Genomic DNA, 23,081 nt, shown 5'->3' on the forward strand with positions numbered 1-23,081 from the left:
TGTCAGAGCTTCAGGAGAAGATACACAGCTGGGAAAATGGGCAACTCTCATGTAAGTAAATAAGCTGATCTCTCCTATACAAAGCTCAAAATGTCTGCCACATCTGAACTCCCTGGCGCTTAAACTTAGCCGATTGTTTGGCAGAAACCAGTTCAAGGAAACTTGTAAATATCTAGCTTTTAAAGTTTCCCATTATAAATAATGAACAAAAAAATCCTTATATTGATTTAAAGTATTTTGCTGGTCCAATCCCTTGCCCTTTTATGCTTATAATTTAAGCAAATGATTTATTGGAACGTTTTTTAAATTTGGGATGTGAGTGTTGCTGGCAAGGTCAGGATTTATTGTCAATACCTTGAGAAGTTGGCGGTGAGCTGCCTTCCTGAACTACTGCTGTAGGTACACCCACTGTGCTGTTAGGGAGGGAGCTTCAGGACTTTGATCCAGCAACAGCGAAGGAACGGTGGGGCGTTTCCAAGTCAGGATAATGTGTTGGTGAGTGTCTTGGAGGGGAATTTGCAGGTGGTGATGTTCCTATGCATTGGCTGCCTTACCTTTCTAGGGGAGGCGATGATCTGGTGGTATTACTGCTAGACTATTATTCAGAAATTCAGCTAATGTTCTGGGGATCTGGGTTCGAATCCCACCACGGCAGCTGGTGGAATTTGAATTCAATAAAAAATATCTGGAATTAAGAATCTACTGATGACCATGAAACCATTGTCGATTGTTGGAAAACCCATCTGGTTCATTAATGTCCTTTAGAGAAGGAAATCTGCCATCCTTACCCAGTCTGGCCTATATGTGACACCAGCGCCACAACAATGTGGTTGACTCTCAACTGCCCTCGGGAAACTAGGGATGGGCAATAAATGCTGATCAGTCAGCGATGCTCATGTCCCATGAATGAATAAAAAAATGGTGGTGTGGTTGTGGGTTTAGAAGGTGTTGTGGAAGGAGCCTTGGTGAATTGCTGCAGTGCATCTTGTAGATGGCACACACGGCTGCCACTGTATATTGGTGGTAGAGGGAGTGAATGTTTAAGGTGGTAGATAGAATGGCAATTGAGTGAGCTGCTTTGTCCTGGATGGTGCTACGCTTCTTGACTGTTCTAAGAGTTGAAGGAAGAGCCTGTCCTTACGAAGATTGATACGTTGAGTATACGCTGTCTATACTGAAAGCTTGCAAAATGAGATTCATCTTTCATCCTTGTTTTCAATCCATCCAATGCCTCACTCCGCCCTAGCTCCATAATCTCCTCCAGCCCCCAAGACCCCCCACCCCCAAGATCATCAGCACTCCTCCAATTCTGACCTCTGAACACCCACCGATTGTAATCGCTGAACCACAGGTGGGCACGTCTTCTGCTGCCTGGGCCCTAAGCTCTGGAATTCCCTCCCTTAACCTCTCTGACTCTCTACCTTTCCCTCCCCCTTGAAGACAATCTTTGAAAGCTGTCTCTTTGACCAAGTTGTCCCAACATTTCCTTATGTAACTCAGAGTAAACTTCTGTTTGATGAAGCTCCTGAGAAGTCTCATGGGATGTTTCACTACTTTATAGACGCTATATTAATGCAAGTTGTTGTTGTCGAGACTTACTTGTCAGCAATTTTGTTCATGATGTGCCGGTTAGGTGAATTGGTCGTGCTAAATCGCCCCTTAGTGTTAGGGGGATTAGCAGGGTAAATATGTGGAGTTACGTGGATAGGGCCTGGGTGGGATTGTTGTCGATGCAGCCTCAATGGGCCGAATGGCCTCCTTCTGCACTGTAGGGATTCTTTGATTCTATGAAATGATGCACCATTAGTGCCAGACTAATTCAAACAGGCTAACATGAGCCAAGACTTTAGCATTACATTCAAAAATCCTATGATGCGGTAAACATTCTAAAATAATAACAACCACTTTGGGGTTAATATTTATGTAACTCTTACCAAGATGGTTTGCATCACGATCTTGGACCTGTAGTCACAGAAACTGATCGTCAAAAATAAATTGCTGCTAATTAATAATTTAAATAGCTCCCTGAGATGTTTGGTTGTCCTATGTTTCTACACCTCATTCTGTTTTAATATTTTAACTTTCCTTTTTTTCTTAAGACTGGTATAATTCAGGTCAGAAACTCCAAAGTGTTTTATGAAGTCCGCCTGGATCATAAGTTTGAATTTGGCTAGGGTGAGCATTTCACTTCAGGTATGATTCAAATGACCCACTAGGGAGCTTTTATCAAACAAAGTTTATTTAAGAATACAGTTAACATGCATAGAAAGAAAATTAGCAATAGCTTTTACCCAATAACAAACAAGAAAAAAAACAACCATGATATTGTATAAACCTTAATAAATATATGAAATGTTCCAAGCAAATAAACTTCTTTAAATAAAACCCTTGCCGCAGGTTTAGTACAGAAAATACGAATGCTCATGTGATGCTGGAACTAAGTCCTTTGGTTGGATGCTGCAGCTCTCTTGATCCACACACAGACAAGCTTGGAGTCAGACAGCTTTCCAGGGAGAGAAAAAGAGAGAGAGAGAGACTCTAGTTACTATCTCGCAAATCATCAACAGCAGAATTTTCACTCTACAAAGGACAAAAGACCTTCTTCCAGTGAGCCAGCGGAATTTAAAATACCAGGGAGAGAGATAGAGAGAGAGAAAAGCTGCCTGCCACTTGACAACCAGGGCAGCTTCTGACACTAAAACCAAAAGTGAAAGTGAGTCCTTGGATTCTTCTGGGGAGGAACCACCTGGCTTCGACTTGTCAATCAATCTTCCCCCTCACAATGCAAGGTCATAAAAGATCTCGGAAAGTACCTGAGGCCCAGAGTAAAAATAAACGAAACCCATTTAAATCATTGAAGCAGCAATAAAAGGACTTCGAGCAGATAGCCCGGCAACAATGAGAAAAACCAAAGCTGCTTACAGCTGCAGAGAACATGATTTAAAAAAAACATTTCTTAATGGGTACACTAGCGTCACAGGGCCATTTATTTTTCCCCAATTTGCCTGTTCCCTCCCAGGTCAATGTGCCTTGCCCAGAACCAACAAAAACTGGTATACACAGAGGGAACATTGGCACCGTATTGGCACATGTCTGAGATAAATATGGGCAGAATACAGCCCGGGTCTGGTTGACCGGGTTAGACTTTCCCCTATCAGCTCCCACTGCCCATACTTTTCTTCCATTGGGCTTGACAGGCAGTGGCTGAGGGGATATTTCTTCATGTGGGGGAATCTAGAACTAGGGAGCATGGGTTCAGAATAAGGGGCACCCCATTCAAGATGGAAATAAGGAGGAATTTCTTCTCCCAGGAGTTAATGGATCTTTGGGATTCTCTACCCCAGAGTTGCAGAAGGCGAGGCATTGAATATATTCAAGCCGAGATGAACAGATTGTTGAACACTAGGTGAATCAAGGGTTAAGACAGGAAAGTGTAGAAGCATAGAAACATAGAAAAACTACAGCACAAACAGGCCCTTCGGCCCACAAGTTGTGCTGAACACATCCCTACCTTCTAGACCTACCTATAACCCTCCATCCTATTAAGCTCCATGTACTCATCCAGGAGTCTCTTAAAAGACCCTATTGAGTTCGCCTCCACCACCACTGATTCCAATCGCCCACCACCCTCTGTGTGAAAAACTTACCCCGAACATCTCCCCTGTACCTACCCCCCAGCACCTTAAACCTGTGTCCTCTCGTAGCAGACATTTCCACCCTGGGAAAAAGCCTCTGAGAGTCCACCCGATCTATGCCTCTCAACATCTTATACACCTCTATTAGGTCTCCTCTCATCCTGAGGCAATAGCTGAGGCAAAGATCAAATCAACCGCAATCTTATTTAGAGGGGCCAAATGGTCCACTCCTGTTCCTATTTCTTATGTTCTTAATTGCATGGCCCAGAGGAGTGAGGGGATGAAGGCTGGCCCAGTTTCGACCTCCCATCAGAAGAGGATCTTCTTGTTGCTGCCATAGAACTCTGAATGCTTCTGTCCACCATGACGGGGGAGGGCGACGTAAAATCCATTTTTTACTTGCTTCCTATCTTTTTGACAACAGCAACAACTTGTATTTATATAGCACCATTTCATTAGTGAAACACTGCCAACGCCCTTCACAGGAATTTTACCAGACAGACATTAACACTGAGCACATAAGACAATGTCAGAACAGATGATTAAATACTGGGTCTAATGTGTAGGTTTTAAGGGCTATCTTGTTGGAGGATAACGAGACAGGGAGATTTGGGGAGATAATTCCAGGCTTTAGGGCCTTGGCAGCCAAAAGCGCAACTGCCAATCATGGAGCAATTAAGATTGGGGATGCCCGAGGGGCCAGAAATGAAGGAGGGCAGAGATCTCGGTGGGATTTAGACCCGGAGAAGATTGCAAAGTTAAGAAGGAGCCAAGCTGCAAAGGGATTTGAAAACAAGGTGGGAATGTTAAAATTGAGGCATTGCTTGGGCATGGATCCAATGTAGATCAGTTGATCTTCTACCCACATTCCTTCTGGCAGTCTCCTTATCCACATATCCCCAGATTCTCCTAGTATCCAAGAACATATTCATCTCATCCTTGAATATATTCAGTGACTGAATCTCAGTGATCTTGGTCCCATTTAACCAAACTACTAAACTCAATGTGCAGGATAATCTGGCCTCCCAGCCGCATGTTTCCCGCCAGCAGGAGGTGGCGCGTTGTTTGCTAGCGGCGGAATTCTCTGGTCTTGCCGCTGTCAATGGGAATTCCCACTTACATCACCCCACGCAGACGGGAAACCCGCGGCAGGGATGCGCTGCCGGCGGGACCGGATAATCCCGCCAGCGTGAAACGCCAGAGAATTCTGGCCAACATTTCATGATAGGCTGGTAATCCATCTCAGAATGCAGGAAGAACTGATTTACCTAAATGTGAGGTCCATAGGTTAGCAAGAGAAGGGGCAACACAGTAGACACACCATGCTGTGTTTACTCTACATTATTACAATTATGCAGTTCTTTCTTGAAGCTTTTCCCTGCCTGGCTGCTAAGCACAAGACGAAAAAATATATTTTTTGTTAAGAGTTTCCCTCTCACTGCAGAGGCTCTAGGGCCAATCTACATTCAATAACCTGCTCTGAAAACTCTGCTCACATTTTGACATCTGTGGCAAAGTGCATCACATCAGCTGAGATGATCCAAACCTTCCAAAACAATCACCAATATTTAAAATTGAACAACCTACAACATTCTAAAAAAAAATCAATTCACCCTGTCTCTCAATGTTAACAAATCCTTTGAAAATTCCTGGATCCAGATCTGGATCTTTGTCAAAATCTAATCTGTTCCTCCTTGGGACAAACTCTGTCCATGTACCATGTTTTGTTGAAATCTGTTCATTGGTTTTTGAGATACAGCCAAATAGACTAGCAAACAGCAGTGAAAACATTCACCGACAGTGTGAGCGATGTTGAGTGGGATTTACTGGCCATCCGCACCCCAAAACCAGAAATTCCCATCCAAGGTCATCAAATCTCTAAATGACCCTGCCAAATTTTCTGTCCCGCAGTGGGTGGGATTGGAAAATTTACCCCAATAAGTTAGCAACATAGTGAGGCAGTATTTCTAGCTTAATATGGGATACCATTAGACAAATAATAGAAGAAATGGTGCAGATATTCTGAACCCCAATTCATAAATTGGAAGATATTGGCTGGACCTTTTTTTTATTCATTCATGAGACATGGCCTCACTGGCTGGCTAGCATTTATTGCCCATCCCCTACTTGCCTGAGGACAGTTGAGAGTCAACCACATTGCTGTGACTCTGGAGTCACACGTAGGCCAGGCAGGGTAAGGAAGGCAGATCTCCTTCCCTAAAGGACATTAGTAAACCAGATGGGTTTTTCCGACAATCGACAATGGCTTCATGGTCATCAGTAGGTTCTTAGTTCCAGATATTTTTTAATGAATTCAAATTACACCATCTGCCGTGGCGGGATTCGAACCCGGGTCCCCCAGAACATTAGCTGAGTTTCCGGATTAATTGTCTAGCGATTATACCACGAGGCCATCACCTCCCCTTTCATGCCGGCAGGATCTACAGGTCCCACTGATGACGAACCCCCGCCATGGGTTTCCCAATGGTGAAGAGTGCATTCAACGAGCAACCTCATTGACAATGACGGGGCCAGAAGATCCCGCCGCTGGCCAATGGCGGGACACCTCCACTGCCATGAAACACGCGGTGGGTTGCATGGAAAATGCTGCCCATTGGGGTTATATCAACCAATGGTGGAAGTTGGGACATAGGACTCAGCCAGGTCAGCCAATCTTTCTTTGTGTTTGACACTGGATGGTACTAGGGCATTAACCAACTTTACAACCTAATTGCAGAAAAGCCCACATGGAAATATTTGTCAATCAAATGTTGTAAAATAATAAAGATAAAGAGTTACCCGAGTAACCAAGTTGTTAAGGGTTGTCTGCACATCTTCGTCAACTTGGAAATGTTGACATCATCTATACATTCGGGTTTAAAGCGGATGTCAAATTATTTGCAACTCTCTCTGGACTGAGTACAGTTCTGGGTTTCATATTATGAAAAGGATATGGAGGCTGTAATAAGTCCTCGGAGGCAGAAGTCTCTTCACCAAAATCCTTTTATTTACAAGGCTGACACCAGCATACAGAGAGCTTTCAGTGAGCAGTCTACACTAGGAGTCCCAGAGGAACTGGCACTCCTAGTTACGTACAAAGCAAGAGGTTCCCTGATTGTCCCATCAAGTTGACTCTTAATCAGGGAGTTCATATTCTAACAGGCCCACCTCCATTGCCTGATTAAAGTCATTACACTGGCACTGGAGAAACGCAAAAATGATTTACAAGGTTGCCACAAGGACGGAGGAGCATTAAGAAACTAGGAAAAAAGCGGTCATATGGGGGCTGCAAATTCATCTGCCCCATTTTTTTGGCGGTGTGTGCTTCATGACCCACCTGCACCCGTTCAGAATTCAGATCCAGGTGGGCAATACACAATTTTGGGCCACCTACCTCTTCTGAATCACCTGACTGAGAGGGTCACATGCTACAGTCTTCTTCCTTACACTACTGGCTGCTACAGAGGAGCTCAGTCGCATTGTTCAGAAAGCATATGTTGCAGTCAGCCCGTTCTTCTTAAAGACACGCTGTCCCTCTAAAAGGGATGGCGCACTGAAAAAACATTTCCACAATTTAAATTATGGCAATTTAAATTAATTTAAATTTAAATTGAGGGTGGCATGGTGGCACAGTGGTTAGCACTGCTGTCTCACAGCACCAGGGACCTGAATTCGATTCTGGCCTTGGATGACTGTCTGTGTGGAGTTTGCATGTCCTCCCCGTGTCTGTGTGGGTTTCCTCCAGGTACTCCGGTTCCCTCCCACACTCCAAAGATGTGCAGGTTAGGTGCATTGACCATGCTAAATTGCCCCTTAGTGACAAAAGATTTGCAGGTTGGGTGGATTAAGCATGGTAGATGAACGGAGTTGTGGGGAGTGGGATGGGGGAGCGGGTCTAGATGGGATGCTCTTTCAGAGAGTCAGTGCAGACTCGATGGGCCAAGTGACCTCCTTCTGCACTGTAGGGATTCTATGGTTGAAAATGAACAGAGGGAATGAGAAATGGTTGGGCCTTGGATACGACGGTGAGGAATGTCTGTACTGTTGTCTGGAGCTGAGGGGAAGGCCTTGAACAACAACCATCTTTCTTGGTGCTAAGTATGACTCTAACCAGTGGAGAGATTTCCCCTTGATTCACATTGACTCCAGTTTTGCCAGATCTCCTTGCTGCCACACTTTCCCCGTGTTGCCTTGATGTCAAGTACAGTCACTCACATCTCATCTCTTTCAGCCTTCTTGTCCGTGTTTGGACCAAGGCTGTAATGATGTCAGGAGCTGAGTGGCCCTGGCGGAACCCCAACAGAGCATCAGTGGGCAGATTATTGCTGAGTAAGTGCTGCTTGATAATGCCATTGATGGCCCCTTCCAACACTTTGTTGATGATGCAGAGTAGATTAATGGGGCAGTAATTGGCAGGGTTGGATTTGTATTGCTTTTTGTGGACTGGATAGATTTTTCCCACTTGCTGGTTTCCACACCCACTACACCTATGATACTTCATGAGGTCCAGAGTGGGTGTTGAGGATTCCCAGGAAAAGTCCTTCCTGACTTTATACCACTCTGCTGCCACCTCTGCTGGGTTTGCCTTCTTGTTAGGACAGGACAGATCTAGGGATGGTGGTGGTAGTGTCTGGAATGTTGTCTGTGAGACACGATTTCGTAAGTCCGACTATGTAAGACTGTTGTTTGACGAGTCAGTGCAACAATTCTTCCAATTTTAGCACAAGCCTCCAGACATTACATAGGAACATAGAAGATAGGAGCAGGAGGAGGCCATTTGGCCCTTCGAGCCTGCTCCACCATTCATCATGATCATGGCTCAATAGCCTAATCCTGCTTTCTCCCCATAACCTTTGATCCCATTCACCCCAAGTGCTATATCCAGCCGCCTCTTGAATACATTCAACGTTTTGGCATCAACTACTTCCTGTGGTAATGAATTCCACAGGCTCGCCACTCTTCAACTCTACTGGTTACATCTTCAAAGAATTCCAAGAGATTTGTCAACCGTGATTTCCCCTTCATAAATCCATGCTGACTCTGTCTGATCCTGCCACTGCTTTCTAAATGCCCCGCCATGAAGTCCTTGATAATGGATTCGAGAATTTTCCCCACTACCCATGTTAGGCTTACTGGTCTATTATTCCCTGTTTTCTTTCTACCTCCCTTTTTGAATATTGGGAGTGACATTAGCTGCCCTCCAATCTGCAGGAACTGTTCCAGAGTCTATTAGTAAAGAGAACTTTACAAGGTCGACAGGACTGCCATTGTCATTTCCAGGACCTAAGTTGATAGTCCAGTTTTATATCTTTTAGGCCTTGTAGACCATGTAGCAGTTTGATACAACTGAGTGACTTGTTAGGCCACTTCAGAGGGCATTTAAGAGTTAACCACGTTTCTGTGGATCTGGAGTCATATGTAGGCCAGACTGGGCAAGGACGGCAGATTTCCTTCGCTGAAGGACATTAGTGAACCAGATGGGTTTTACAATGGACAATGGTTTTGTGGTCACTATTGCTTGAGTTCCAGATTTTTATTAATTGAATTTAAACACCACCAGCAGCCGTAATGGATTTGAACCCGTGTCCCCAGGGCATTACTTTGGGCCTCTGAATTACTGGTCCAACAACATTACTGGGACACCATGGCCTCCCCTCAATTATAATAGGGATGGGTGGAGTCTCACGTGGACCAGTTGGACAAAATAGCATGTTAATGTTATTCTGTCTATGTTTGCTGATATTTTTCAATCACTTAGATTTGATATGTATGTGCCATTACAACAAGAAAGGGGAATGATCTGAAGGAGTTATCACATCTAACAGTTTACAGGAATTAAAATAGGAGCAGTTGTAAATGATGACTAACTTGCAGGAATGTGGGGCTGGGGGGATGATAAAATTGGGGCGAGGGGATGATATGGAGGGACATGAAAAAAAGGATGGGAGTTTTAAAATCACGTTGTTGCTGGACCAGGGGTCAATGTAGTTCCATGAGCACAGGGTGGTGATGGGTGACAGGCAATTGGTACTAGTTAGGATGTAGACAGCATGGGCAGCACGGTGGCACAGTGGTTAGCGCTGCTGCCTCACATCGCCAGGGACCCGGGTTTGATTCCCGGCTTGCGTCACTGTCTGTGCGGAGTCTGCACGTTCTCCCCGTGTCTGCGTGGGTTTCTTCCGAGTGCTCAGGTTTCCTCCCACCGCTGGTTAGGTGCATTGGCCATGCTAAATTCTCCCTCAGTGTTACCCAAACAGACGCCGGAGTGTGGTGACTAGGGGATTTTCACAATAACTTCATTGCAGTGTTAATGTAAACCTACTTGTGACACTAATTTAAAAACTTTAGCAGAGTTTTGGATGATTTAAAGTGGTCCTCCTTTGAGCCATTATTATCATAGAATACCTGTATTATCGAAGGAGGCCATTCAGCCCATTGAATCTGCACTGACTCTCTGGTAGAGCATCTCATCCAGACCCTATCCACCTTAGCCCACGCATCTTTGGAATATGGGAGGAAATTGGAGCATCTGGAGGAAACCCTTGCAGACACAGGGAGAATGTGCAGACTCCGCACAGATAGTCACCCAAGATGGGATTTCAACTCAGGTCCCTGGCGCTGAGAGGCAGCAGTGCTAACCACTGTGCCACCATGCCGCACTAAGTTTTGTGTATAATTATGAAACAGTGGTAAGCACTGCTGCCTCACAGCGCCAGGGACCTGGGTTCGATTCCCGGCTTGAGTCTCTGTCTGCGTGGAGTCTGCACGTGGTGTGGTAGACAGTGAGGAAGGGTGTCGTAGTTTGCAGGAAGACTTAGACAGGTTGCAAAGTTGGGCCGAGAGGTGGCGGATGGAGTTTAATGCGGAGAAGTGTGAGGTAATTCACTTTGGTAGGAATAACAGATGTGTTGAGTATAGGGCTAACGGGAGGACTTTGAATAGTGTGGAGGAGCAGAGGGATCTAGGTGTATGTGTGCATAGATCCCTGAAAGTTGGGAATCAAGTAGATAAGGTTGTTAAGAAGGCATATGGTGTCTTGGCGTTTATTGGTAGGGGGATTGAATTTAGGAGTCGTAGCGTTATGTTGCAACTGTACACAACTCTGGTGCGGCCGCACTTGGAGTACTGTGTGCAGTTCTGGTCCCCACATTACAGGAAGGATGTGGAGGCTTTGGAGAGGGTGCAGAGGAGGTTTACCAGGATGTTGCCTGGTATGGAGGGGCGATCCTATGAGGAGAGGCTGAGGGATTTGGGATTGTTTTCGCTGGAAAGGCGGCGGCTAAGAGGGGATCTTATTGAAACATATAAGATGATTAGAGGTTTAGATAGGGTGGATAGTGATAGCCTTTTTCCTCTGATGGAGAAATCCAGCACGAGGGGGCATGGCTTTAAATTGAGGGGGGGTAGTTATAGAACCGATGTCAGGGGTAGGTTCTTTACCCAGAGGGTGGTGAGGGATTGGAATGCCCTGCCAGCATCAGTAGTAAATGCGCCTAGTTTGGGGGCGTTTAAGAGATCCGTAGATAGGTTCATGGACGAAAAGAAATTGGTTTAGGTTGGAGGGTCACAGTTTTTTTTTTTAACTGGTCGGTGCAACATCGTGGGCCGAAGGGCCTGTTCTGCGCTGTAATGTTCTATGTTCTATGTTCTATGCACGTTCTCCCCGTGTCTGCGTGGGTTTCCTCTGGGTGCTCCGGTTTCCTCCCACAGTCCAAAGATGTGCGGGTTAGGTGCATTGGCCATACTAAATTCTCCCTGAACAAGTGCTGGAGTGTGGCGACTGGGGGATTTTCACAGTAACTTCATTGCAGTGTTAATGTAAGCCTATTTGTGACACTAATAAATTAATAAATTAAGCTTAATTAAGCACCATGTATGAATAGTGTAATTACTTCAATGGGGCCATTTAGGTAGCTCTTTTAAGGTACCAACGTAATAAACTAACTCAAATTAACTTAGGGACAAAGTAAAAGGGGCAGCTCCCCAAAAGGAAGGAGGGAACAGCCCGAACCAAAAACAAAGTCGAAAGGAAACTTAAAACGTCAAACCAAAAGGTGATTATCGGGGTCGATAATACACCCCAGCCCCTGCGGCGCCCAGCGGTCGCGGAAGGCGTCAACCGCGCCCGTGGACACCGCATGCTCCCTCTCCAGGGACACCTGGCCGCGAATGTAGCCGCGGTAGAGGGGCAGACAATCGGGATGGACGGCCCCGTCGATCGCCCGCTGCCTGGACCTATTGATGGCGTGTCTCGCCAGGCCCAGGAGCAGGTTCACGAGGAGGTCGGCATCCCGACCCGCCCCTCTCTGCACCAGGTGCCTGTAGATCAGGAGCGTGGGACTGAAGTGCAAACAAAACATCAGTAAAAGGTGTTTGAGGAAACCAAAAAGGGTGTGCAGCCTAAAACACAGAACGTAGACATGGTCCACGGACTCCACGAGGCCACAGAAAGGGCAGTCTCGGGAGCCCGTGTACCGGAAAAACCTACGGTTGTACGGCACTGCTGCGTGCAACACCCTCCGCCCCAGGTCCCCAAGATAATTGGGGGAGATCCCTCCGTAGAGGGACCTCCACAGGGGACCTCTGCCGCCCGGCGGCAACAAGGCCCGCCAAGGTGTATCCGGGCGACAGGCGAGGACGCGGTAGTGAAAGGTGTGCAGCAGCAGCCCGTACAGGAAACGCCTCCGCGCGGTGGAAAAGGGCACGGAGGACATTTCCGCGAGGCGGCACATGCAGTGGGGCACCTGACCCGGGGGGGGGGAGGTCTAGGCTTTGGGCCAATGTGAATGGGGCCATTTAGGTTGGCCTATTGGAGTATGAACTCCCTGATTAAGGATCAGGAAAAGAGTTCCCTAAAAAAAGGAAAAGAGTTCCCTGATTAAGGATCCAATTGATGGGCCAATCATGGAGTCTTTGCCTCATATTTAACCGTGAGTGTTGGTTCCTCTGACACCCCCGGAGGTAAACTGCTAGCACTCTGTGTACTGCTGTTAGAATTGTAAATAAAGGGATCTTGGTGAAGGGACTTTTGCCTCCACAGACTTATTACAGATATGAATAATTTGTATTTTGTTTTGCAGTCTAGTGCTCAATATCATGTACACTTCAGTGAAGAGGGAGATGCCAAGAGGATAAAAAAGGCTTGTAGTGGAGCAGGTAATCAAACAGTTCTAATTGGACATTGAGTTTTTATTTGATGTTTTGTGATCACGTGCAGTTCTGTTAGAACAAAAAAGCACATGAGTTTAACTGTGGCGTTGCTTGCTGTGGTCCAATTGGGAATTGAGGAAGCATCTTCAGATCAGAGTCGTTTGCTGAAGAGATAGGACCGTGCTGATTCCAGGGAAAGAAGGGACAGACCTGCAGCAATGATCTACCCTCATCACAGTGTAAAAATTAGAGCCAGATCTTTCAGGAATGATATCAGGAAAGACCTAAGGGAAGGGTGGTCGATGTTATAATGAACCAATGCTGTGAGGGTCAGCTGATCCAGTATAAATGGAAAGCAGATGGTGCCTGGCCCAAGTGATGGTGTAATAGTTTATTTTATTAAACCTTTACTTGGTGAAGTTAGTTCTTTTATTGCCTGCTCCTGGAGTACCCTTACTGCAGGATGAACAGTCGATGTTCGGAACTCTTTTTCTCGAAAGACAATTGTTAATCAGAACAGCGACGCTGATTACACTTCATAAGCAAGTCACTAACTGTTTAAAAACGCTTTGGGACATCCTAAGATTGTGAAATGTGCTTTTTAATTGCAAGCATTTCATTTACTTAATGGAAACAAGTGCCATATCAGTCTGAGTGTTAGCAAGTGTGGTTAACACATCCGCAATATAAAAGAAGTCTTAATTGTTGCACAACATCAGGCTTGTGAAAGAAACTGCGGTTGTATTTTGCTTAATAAACAACAGAGGTCAGCAGTGGTGCATTTTGCCAATGCAGTTTGTTGGAAATATATTTTCATATCTTTCTATGCCATGCAAAATTCTCTCTTAAAATATGCATCATTCATGACAACCAATAAATAAATTCTTTAAACTGAAATAATGTAGATAAATTCTGTAGTTTATCAAAATTCAAGGTTACCAAACTGATCTCTTGCAGTTTTATAGTATCTGGGTGTTTTTGATTTGATTTATTATTGTCACATGTATTAGTATGCAGTGAAAAGTATTGTTTCTTGTGCACTATACAGACAAAGCATACCGTTCATAGAGAAGGAAAGGAGAGGGTGCAGAATGTAGTGTTACAGTCACAGCTAGGGTGTAGAGAAAGATCAACTTAACATAAGGTAGGTCCATTCAAAAGTCTGATGGCAGCAGGGAAGAAGCTGTTCTTGAGTCGGTTGGTACGTGACCTCAGACTTTTGTATCTGTCTCCTGACTGAAGAAGGTGGATGAGAGAATGTCCGGGGTGCGTGGGGTCCTTGGTTATGCTGGCTGCTTTTCTGAGGCAGCGGGGAAGTATGGATGGAGTCAATGGGTGGGAGGCTGGTTTGTGTGATGGACTGGGCTACATTCATGACCCTTTGTAATTTCATGCGGTCTTGGTCAGAACAGGAGCCATACCAAGCTGGGAAGGGTACTTTCTGTGGTGCATCTGTAAAAATTGGTAAGAGTCGTAGCGGACATGCCGAATTTCCCTAGCTTCCTGAGAAAGTAAGTGGTTATCTATAGCATCGGCGTGGAGGGACCAGGACAGGTGATCTGGACACCTAGAAACTTGAGGCTCTAGACCATTTCCACTTCATCCCCATTGATGTAGACGGGGCATGTCCTCCACTGCGCTTCCTGAAGTCGATGACTATCCCCTTCGTTTTGTTGAATTCTAAACAGAAACACACTTTCCCATCTTCAGCCAATTCCTAAAACGTCTGAAAACCTGAGAGCAACTTTCTCCAAGATTAAAAATAATACGTTTGGGTTTGTTTCTGCCACTCTGCTGCCTCTTGCTGCTTGGTCTCGCTGGGGAGCTTTGCGTCGTGTGGAATGAATAAATGCATTCTGAATAATCTCAACATTTTCTGTCTCTTTAATCTTCCTTGATTAATTCTTCCAATCCTGTCTTGCTGTGCATGCCTGACGATCATCACTCCACAGCTGCCTAGGCCCTTAACTCGAGAATTCCCTCTCTTAAACCTATCCACCTGTCTCGGTGCTCATAAAATGCTACCACCTTGACCAAAGTTTCATTCATCTGCCCTAAGATGCTCTGACGAAGGGTCATCCAGGCTCAAAATGTTGACTCTATTCTCTCTCCACAGATGCTGTCAGACCTGCTGAGATCTTCCAGTATTTTCTGTTTTAGCTGCCCTAATATGGCAGCATGGTGGCACAGTGGTGAGCACTGAAGCCTCACAGCGCCAATCATTGGCCAAACATTTAGGACTGAGATGAGAAGAAATTTCTTCATCCAGGGGTTGTAAATCTTTGGAATTCTCTATCCCCGGGAAATGCGGATGCCTAGTCGTTGAGTGTATTCAAAACAGAGTTCAATAAATTCTTGGCAACTGAGGGATGTGGGGAGAGTGCAGGAAGGTGGAGTTGAGGTACAAGATCAGGCATGAACTTGTTGAATGACAGAGCACACTCGAAGGGCCGAATGGCCACTCCAGTTCCTATCTCTTACATCTCTACCCCATCAAAACCCTTAATCACCTGAAGTATGTCAGCTGCATCACCCCTTAATCTTAGTTCTGAAATGTGACACTATTTACAACTGGTGGTGCTATTCAACTTATCCACATGATCTGCTATTGTATCCTTTAGGAACAGATGAAGTTGCCATTATCAAAATCCTTGCAAATCGCTCGACAGATGAGAGACAGAAGATAAAAGAGAAATACAGAGCTTTGTATGGCAAAGTAAGTACAACTGTGACAAGACTCAGATGAAATGTAGTACATTGGGAGCATGATAAAGTGATACTGAAACTTGTGGAATTTCACCATATTCTCCTGTTTTATATTCATTTTTTCTTCTTTCATGGGACGAGGGCGTCGCTGGCAAGGTCAATATTTGTTGCACATACCTAACTGCCTTGAACTGAGTTGCTTTCTCGGTCATTTCAAAGGGCAGGTGAGAGAGAGTCAACCACCTTGCTGTGGGTCTGGAGTCACGTGTAGGCCAGACCAGATAAGGATGGCAGATTTCCTTCCCTCAAGGTCATTTGTGAACCAGATGGATTTTTCCAACAATCAACGATAGTTTCATGGTCACCATTAGTTTTCAATTCCAGGTTTATTAATTAATTGAATTCCACCAGCTGCCCTGGTGGGATTTGAACCCATGTCCTCACCACTTTAAATGCGTGCAGCTCCAGCAATACTCAAGACGCTTGACACCATTCAGGCCAAAGCAGCCTGCTTAATTGGCACCTCATCCACCGACTTAAACACTCACGTTCTCCACCATCAATGCACAGGGGCAGCAGTGTGTACCATCTACAAGATGCACTGCTCCAGTGATCTTAATTACTCTCGAGTGAGTGGGCCATCTTCTTGAATCCCTGCAGTCCATGTAGGTATGCCCACAGTGCTGTTAGGGAGAGAGTTCCAGGGCCTTGAGCCCATGACAGTGAAGGAACGGCGATATATTTCCAAATCAGGATGGTGAGTGGCTTGGAGGGGTAGTTCCATGGTCAACATTACTGAGACAATCCCAGCTTTGTTACTTGAATTTAAGTTCCACCAGCTAATGTGGTGGGAGATGGGATGCTTTCGCATACTTCAAATAAATGGTACAAAATCTAAATCTGGCTGATTCCAACTAGTTCAAGAAAACTGCCACAGTTCAGCCTTCTTCAGATACTTGCTGTCGTTGAGTCAAAACCCTGGACCTCCCTCCCTAACAGCACTGTGGGTGTACCTGCACTGCTTGGACGGCAGCAGTTCATGAAGGTGGCTCACCACCACCTTCTCGAGAGCAATTAGGAATGGGCAACAAATAATAGCCTTGCTGGCGATTCTCATGTCCCGCGAATGAAGAACAAAAAAGGCTTGGCCTTTTGCCACGGAGGAGGTCCAGACCTAGTTGTCCAGCTAACTATCTACTCACAGATGGTGGGTATCCAGGGAGGGTGGGAAGTAAATACAGTGATTTTGTTAGCCTCAAATAACAAACTGAAAGGAGGAAAATCAGCGTGAAATATCCCCTCTTTTCTGCAGGATTTGGAAAAAATGCTGAAAGGTGACCTCAGTGGGTGCTTGGAAAAGACAATCTTGGCCATGCTGGACCGGCCCTGTGAATTTGATGCCAAGCTGCTGAAGCAGGCAATGAAAGGAGCTGGTACTCATGAAGACATCCTCATTGAGATTCTCTGCACACGTGCTAACTCAGTATGCTTGAATTCAAACTATTTTTTTAATTTATGAATACATTGTGATTCTGTTAAAAGGACACTGTCTTTGGGGCGGCACGGTGGCACAGTGGTTAGCACTGCTGCCTCACAGTGGCAGGGACTCGGGTTCGATTCCAGCCTCGGGTGACTGTCTGTGTAGAGTTTGTACATTCTCCCCGTGTCTGTGTGGGTTTCCTCCGGGTGCTCCGGTTTCCTCCCACACTCCAAAGATGTGTGGGTTGGGTTGATTGGCCATACTAAATTGCCCCTTAGTGTCAGGTGGATTAACAGGATTAATAAATGGGTTACGGGGAAAAGGCATGGATGGGATTGTTGTCGGTACAGATGGGCCGAATGGCCTCCCTTCTGTCCTGTAGTGATTCTATGGTTCTTTGGAAGAGTTTCTCTCTTTACACAGAGAATCATGCAACAGAGAAAGAAGCCATTTGGCCCATCTTGCTGGTGCTGGCTCTTTGAGCTATTGAATTAGTCCCAAGTCCCCTGCTCATTCCCCATTGCCCTGCAAATATAGAATATAGAATCCCTACAGTGCAGAAGGAGGCCATTCAGCCCATCGAGTCTGCACCAGCCACAATCCCACCCTATCCCTGTAACCCCACATAGTTACCCTGATAGTCCGCCTGACACTAAGGGGCAATTTAGCATGGCCAATCCACCTAATCCGCACATTGTTGGACTGTGGGAGGAAACCGGAGCATCCGGAGGAAACACACGGGGAGAATGTGTAAACTCCACACAGACAGTGTCCCAAGCCGGGAATCGAACCCAGATCCCTGGCGATGTGAGGCAGCAGTGCTAACCACTGTGCTACCCTATGTTAATAGCAAGTCTTTATTAACAGCTTGTATCTATCTACAACTATGCAGGAAAAGATACTTGTATCTCACATCTGTGGCCACCAACACACTGACCTTAGGGCCAGGTCATATGTCTGCTTACATCACATTGTGGGCGTACTGTACTCAGTGTCGCATTAACCCTGTGTATACCAGACCCTTATGCTACACGAACCATCATCCCTTTTATCAGGCCCACCCTTCACTCTATCACAGAGCCTTGGCCTACGTCCTTCTTTTCCCACATTCCTCCTCTCCTGCCACAATGCTCCTTCTCCTCCAACAGCCCTTCCCACACTTCACATTATCTCTAACTTCTTCTCATTCCCCTTCAGGCTTCCCTTGTGAACTTTCTCCTCTCTCCACAGCAGTGGGTGGATGAAGCTAAGTTACAGACCAGTCATGATCTGATTGAATGGCATTGAGCAGGATTGAGGGGCCGAATAGCCTCCTCCTGTTCCTGTCTTCCAAGATATTCTCTGACTGACCTGCTGAGCATTTCCAACAGTTTTGCCTTTATTTTGTAAATCACGTACTGTGCGTTTGATAAAATGGAGTTTCTTTTCAGCACACATAAATATATCTTTCATTTTTCAGCAAATTGAGGCCATCAAGGGAGCGTACAAACAAAGTAAGTGTTACTGTTGCTTTCGAAACGAAACGGCTCACATTGACTTGCAGTGGTGTAGTGCTAATGTCACTGAGCTAATAATTATAATCCAGAGGCTCACACTGTTATCCTGGGGGCGCGGGTCAAATCCCACCACAGCAACTGGTAGAATTTCCATTCAATTAATCAATCTGGAATTGGAAGATAGGGTGGAATTCTCCAGCCACGCTGGTCTAAGAGCCGGAAATTCCCACCCGACCGTCAATGGCTAAAATTCCAGTGGCGTGTGGGATGAGAGAATTCCAGCCCATGTCTCAGTAATTGTGACTGTGACAACTACCATTGATTGTCGGAAAAACCTATCTGGGGTTCACTAATGTCCTCTAAGGAAGGAAATCTGCCGTCCTTACCTGGTCTGGCCTACATGTGACTCCAGAACCACAGCAATGTGGTTGAATCTCAACTGCCCTCTGAAATGGCCAGGAAGACACTCATTTAGGCCTATTAGGGGTGGGCAGCAAATGCTGGGCCTTGTCAGCAACACCTACATCCCTTTAAAGAATTAGTGCTGCCCACACATCCCAGTCTCCTCTCAAGGATAGCTCCGAGAAGCTGGGGCTGTTCTCCATAGAGAAGAGAAGGTAGAGAGGAAACTTAATCGAGGTGCTTAAAAACATGAGGAGATCTAAAAAGAGTAGATAGGGGGACAGTGTTCCCTTTGAGAAACAAAGGACACCAATATAAGGTGAAGGGTAAAAAGTGGGCAGATGGCGAGTGGTTAGGATCTGGAATGCACTGTCTGAGAGTGTGGTGGAGACAGATTCACACAGCGAGTGGTTAGGATCTGGAATGCACTGTCTGAGAGTGTGGTGGAGACAGATTCACACAGCGAGTGGTTAGGATCTGGAATGCACTGTCTGAGAGTGTGGTGGAGACAGATTCACACAGTGAGTGGTTAGGATCTGGAATGCACTGTCTGAGAGTGTGGTGGAGACAGATTCACACAGTGAGTGGTTAGGATCTGGAATGCACTGTCTGAGAGTGTGGTGGAGACAGATTCACACAGTGAGTGGTTAGGATCTGGAATGCACTGTCTGAGAGTGTGGTGGAGACAGATTCACACAGTGAGTGGTTAGGATCTGGAATGCACTGTCTGAGAGTGTGGTGGAGACAGATTTATACAGTGAGTGGTTAGGATCTGGAATGTACTGTCTATGAGTGTGGGGGAGGCAGATCCAATCGTAGCTTTCAAAGGGGAATTGGATGCTCATCAAAACAGAAAAGAACTTGCAGGGCTCGGGGGAAATGTCGGGGGAGTGGGATTTAATGAGTTGCAGTTTGACAGAATCAGAATGGCTTTTATGAGTGAATAGTCTCCTGTTTTGTAATTCTGCTGTGGTTCTCTACATCTTAGCTATTGCCCTGGCCCCAGTTTGGAATTCCCTCCACACCCACACTCTAAGCGGGTGAAAGCAGTCTAGGGGGAGGGTGATTGGGCTGGGGGTGAGGTGGTGGGGGTGGGGCGAGATAGGGAGGATAAAGAACAAAATTAATTCTTTATACTGTTGCCCAATTATCTTTCTCATTGACCTGAAGAAAAGGAATTCCACCCCTTCCCTCTTCACCGTGTCCCTGATATGAAGGTCGGGAGTGTCAGTCACAACCTCCTGTTCCACTGAGCAAATAGGCTTCGGAAAGCGAGGATCAAACTGCACTGATTCTCCAGGCTCATCCGTGGCGGGATCCGTTGCCAGCGAGAATGGAAAATTTGACGTTCCAGCCAAAACTCCATTCATTTTCAGCAGCACTGGAAAATCCCAGCCATGAGCAGGAACGGTGCCTGGTGTGAAAGCCTCAATGGCCGGGGTTTCACTGTGGTGTTTGCACCGTTCTGTAGAGTTGAGTGCAGTCGCATCGTGGTTACATTGCTGATTCAGTGATCCACATAAATGACCCAGAGACATTAGTTCAAATCCCACCATGGCCGTTTGTGAATCAGATTCAATCAATTGCATAGATATGGAATTAATAGAATCCCTAGAGTGCAGAAGGAGGCCATTCGGCCCATCGAACCTGCACTGACGATCCCCCCAAGCCCAATCCCCGTAACAGTGGACGGCATGGTGGCACAGTGGTTGGCACTGCTGCCTCACAGCACCAGGGACCCAGGTTCAATTCCGGCCTTCGGTCACTGTCTGTGTGGAGTCTGCATTTTGCATTTTCTCCCCGTGTCTGCGTGGGTTTCCTCCGGGTGCTCCGGTTTCCTCCCACACTCCAAAGATGTGCGGCTTATGTTGATTGGCCGTGCTAAATTGCCCCTTAGTGTCAGGTGGATTAGTAGGTTAAATGTGTGGCTTTATGGGAATAGGGCCTGGGTGGGATTGTGGTCGGTACAGACTTGATGGGCCGACTAGCCTCTGATGCGCGATTAATTCACTCGAGATGCTCGATCGTACTCGGGAAATAAAGGCTTTTATTAGCAACAAGAATAGAGCATACTGCTTAACAATACAATCCTAGACTAAAGGGTCACTAGGAAGTGCAGTGACCTTTATACCCCTATAGGAAGGCGGAGCCAACCGGAGTGTACCACAGAACAATACCAACAGGTAGAACACCCCAACCCTAACCCCAACAGCAAGCAGAGTAACATATGTACAAGTACCCATAGTGATAACCATCTATGGTTCAGTACCCATAGTGGTAACCATCTATGGTTCAGTACCCATAGTGGTAACCATCTATGGTTCAGTACCCATAGTGGTAACCATCTATGGTTCAGTACCCATAGTGGTAACCATCTATGGTTCAGTACCCATAGTGGTAACCATCTATGGTTCAGTACCCATAGTGGTAACCATCTATGGTTCAGTACCCATAGTGGTAACCATCTATGATTCAGTACCCATAGTGGTAACCATCTATGGTTCACCACAGCCTCATTCTGTACTGTCGAGATTCTAGGTAACACATATTTACCCTGCTAATCCCCCTGACACTGAGGGACAATTTAACATGGCCAATTATCCTAACCTGCACATCTTTGGACTGTGGGAGGAAACCGGAGCACCTGGAGGAAACCCACACAGACACGGGAAGAATGTGCAAATGCCACACAGCCAGTCACCCGAGGCTGGAATTGAACCTGGGTCCCCGGCTCTATGAAGCAGTAGCGCTAGCCACTGTGCCACCGTGCCACCCTGGCACAGCACAGTAATGGTGACCATGAAGTTACCAGGTGGTTCGCTGATGCTTTTTAGGGAAGGAAATCTGAACTCATTACCTGCTCTGACCTACACGTGACTCCAGACTTGCCTCAGTGTGGTTAACTGCCGGAAATGGCCGAGCAAGCTATTCGGTTTTCAAGAAGGCAGCTCTCTCTCGGGGCAATAGATGCTGGCCCTGCCAATGACGCCCACATCCTGTGAATGAATTAATAAATAAACTGATTGCAACTAACTGTCATCCTACCAAGTGGAGGCCACTTAGCTGAAGTGCTGGTCTTGATGGATGATTGTTCCAGGAACTTGGAGCAAGTACTTGCAATTCTGCAGCAAGACCTCCAGGTGGAGTGTGTTGTTTGAGGGATGATTATTGGTCAGACTGGCAGGGAGAACTCCCCCATTCTTCGACAACAGTTCCCTCTGCCTGAGAGGATAGACAGGGTCTCAGGTTAATGTCTCACACTTAAACCCACTTTTGGCTACCTGTTCGAATGAAAGGGGAGAATGATATTAGGTTGGGTGGATTGGCCATGCTAAATTGCCCCTTAGTGTCAGGGGGATTATTGGGGTAAATAAGTAGGGTCAAGGGGATAGGGCCTGGGTGGGATTGTTGCCAGTGCAGGCTCAATGGGCCGAATGGCCTCCTCCTGCACTGTAGGGATTCAATGATTTTATGATATGAATGGAGGGCTGCCAACCTTGCTTGGGATACATTCCTGGAGGCACCAGCACATGATCACTTGACACCGCACTCCCCTCCCCCTTTGTCACATGACCCATCTATCCTCACAGACCTTCCCACGGCCTATCAAAACACAAGTAATCTCTTTGTCCCCTCCCCCCGATTGGATGGTTCTTCACTGCCGGTCAAACCGCCATTTTCTCACCCACAACATTTCTTATGCAAGGTTTTTGAAGAAAATGTAGGAAGGAGATGCCTTTGAGTGCCTCAATGGCTCTGCTCACAGCAGCCCACTGGGATTTAGCCTCTCATTCCTGGAGACTCCAGGACAATCCTGGAAGGTTGGCAACCGAGAGGTGAAGGGGTGAAAGCAGAATTGTGGGGAACAGGACAGATATAGTCGAGGGTCCTACCAATCACGATGGGGGAATCCTCAGTTAGGGGGTTAGGGGAAAGGAAGCCATACCAGAATAATTAGTATGAAGGTAGATTCGTCAGCTCAATTGTGACTACGGGAAAGTGGGAGAATGGAAGGGACTCCTTACAGGTAATGGGGTGGCAGGAAGTATAAAAGGTAAAAAGGTTTATTTATTAGTCACAACAAGGCCTACATTAACACTGCAATGAAGATACTGTGAAATTCCCTTAGTTGCCATACTCTGGTGCCTGTTCGGGTCAATGCACCTAACCAGCACGTCTTTCAGACTGTGGGAGGAAACCGGAGCACCTGGA

General features: G+C 46.2%; 1 protein-coding gene across 1 annotated transcript in view; it reads left to right on the forward strand.

The window, feature by feature from the left end:
• The window catches only part of LOC144495966 (annexin A13-like), a 41,481-nt gene continuing 18,400 nt past the window's right edge, over positions 1-23,081 (forward strand). Inside the window, exons 1-5 of the mRNA XM_078216869.1 lie at positions 1-51; positions 12,716-12,791; positions 15,407-15,501; positions 16,804-16,974; positions 18,431-18,464. Coding sequence (XP_078072995.1) covers positions 37-51; positions 12,716-12,791; positions 15,407-15,501; positions 16,804-16,974; positions 18,431-18,464 — 391 coding nt within the window. The 5' untranslated portion in view covers positions 1-36. The remainder of the gene's footprint in view (positions 52-12,715; positions 12,792-15,406; positions 15,502-16,803; positions 16,975-18,430; positions 18,465-23,081) is intronic.

This window comes from Mustelus asterias, chromosome 7 (genome assembly GCF_964213995.1).
Source record: "Mustelus asterias chromosome 7, sMusAst1.hap1.1, whole genome shotgun sequence".
NCBI lineage: Eukaryota > Metazoa > Chordata > Chondrichthyes > Carcharhiniformes > Triakidae > Mustelus > Mustelus asterias.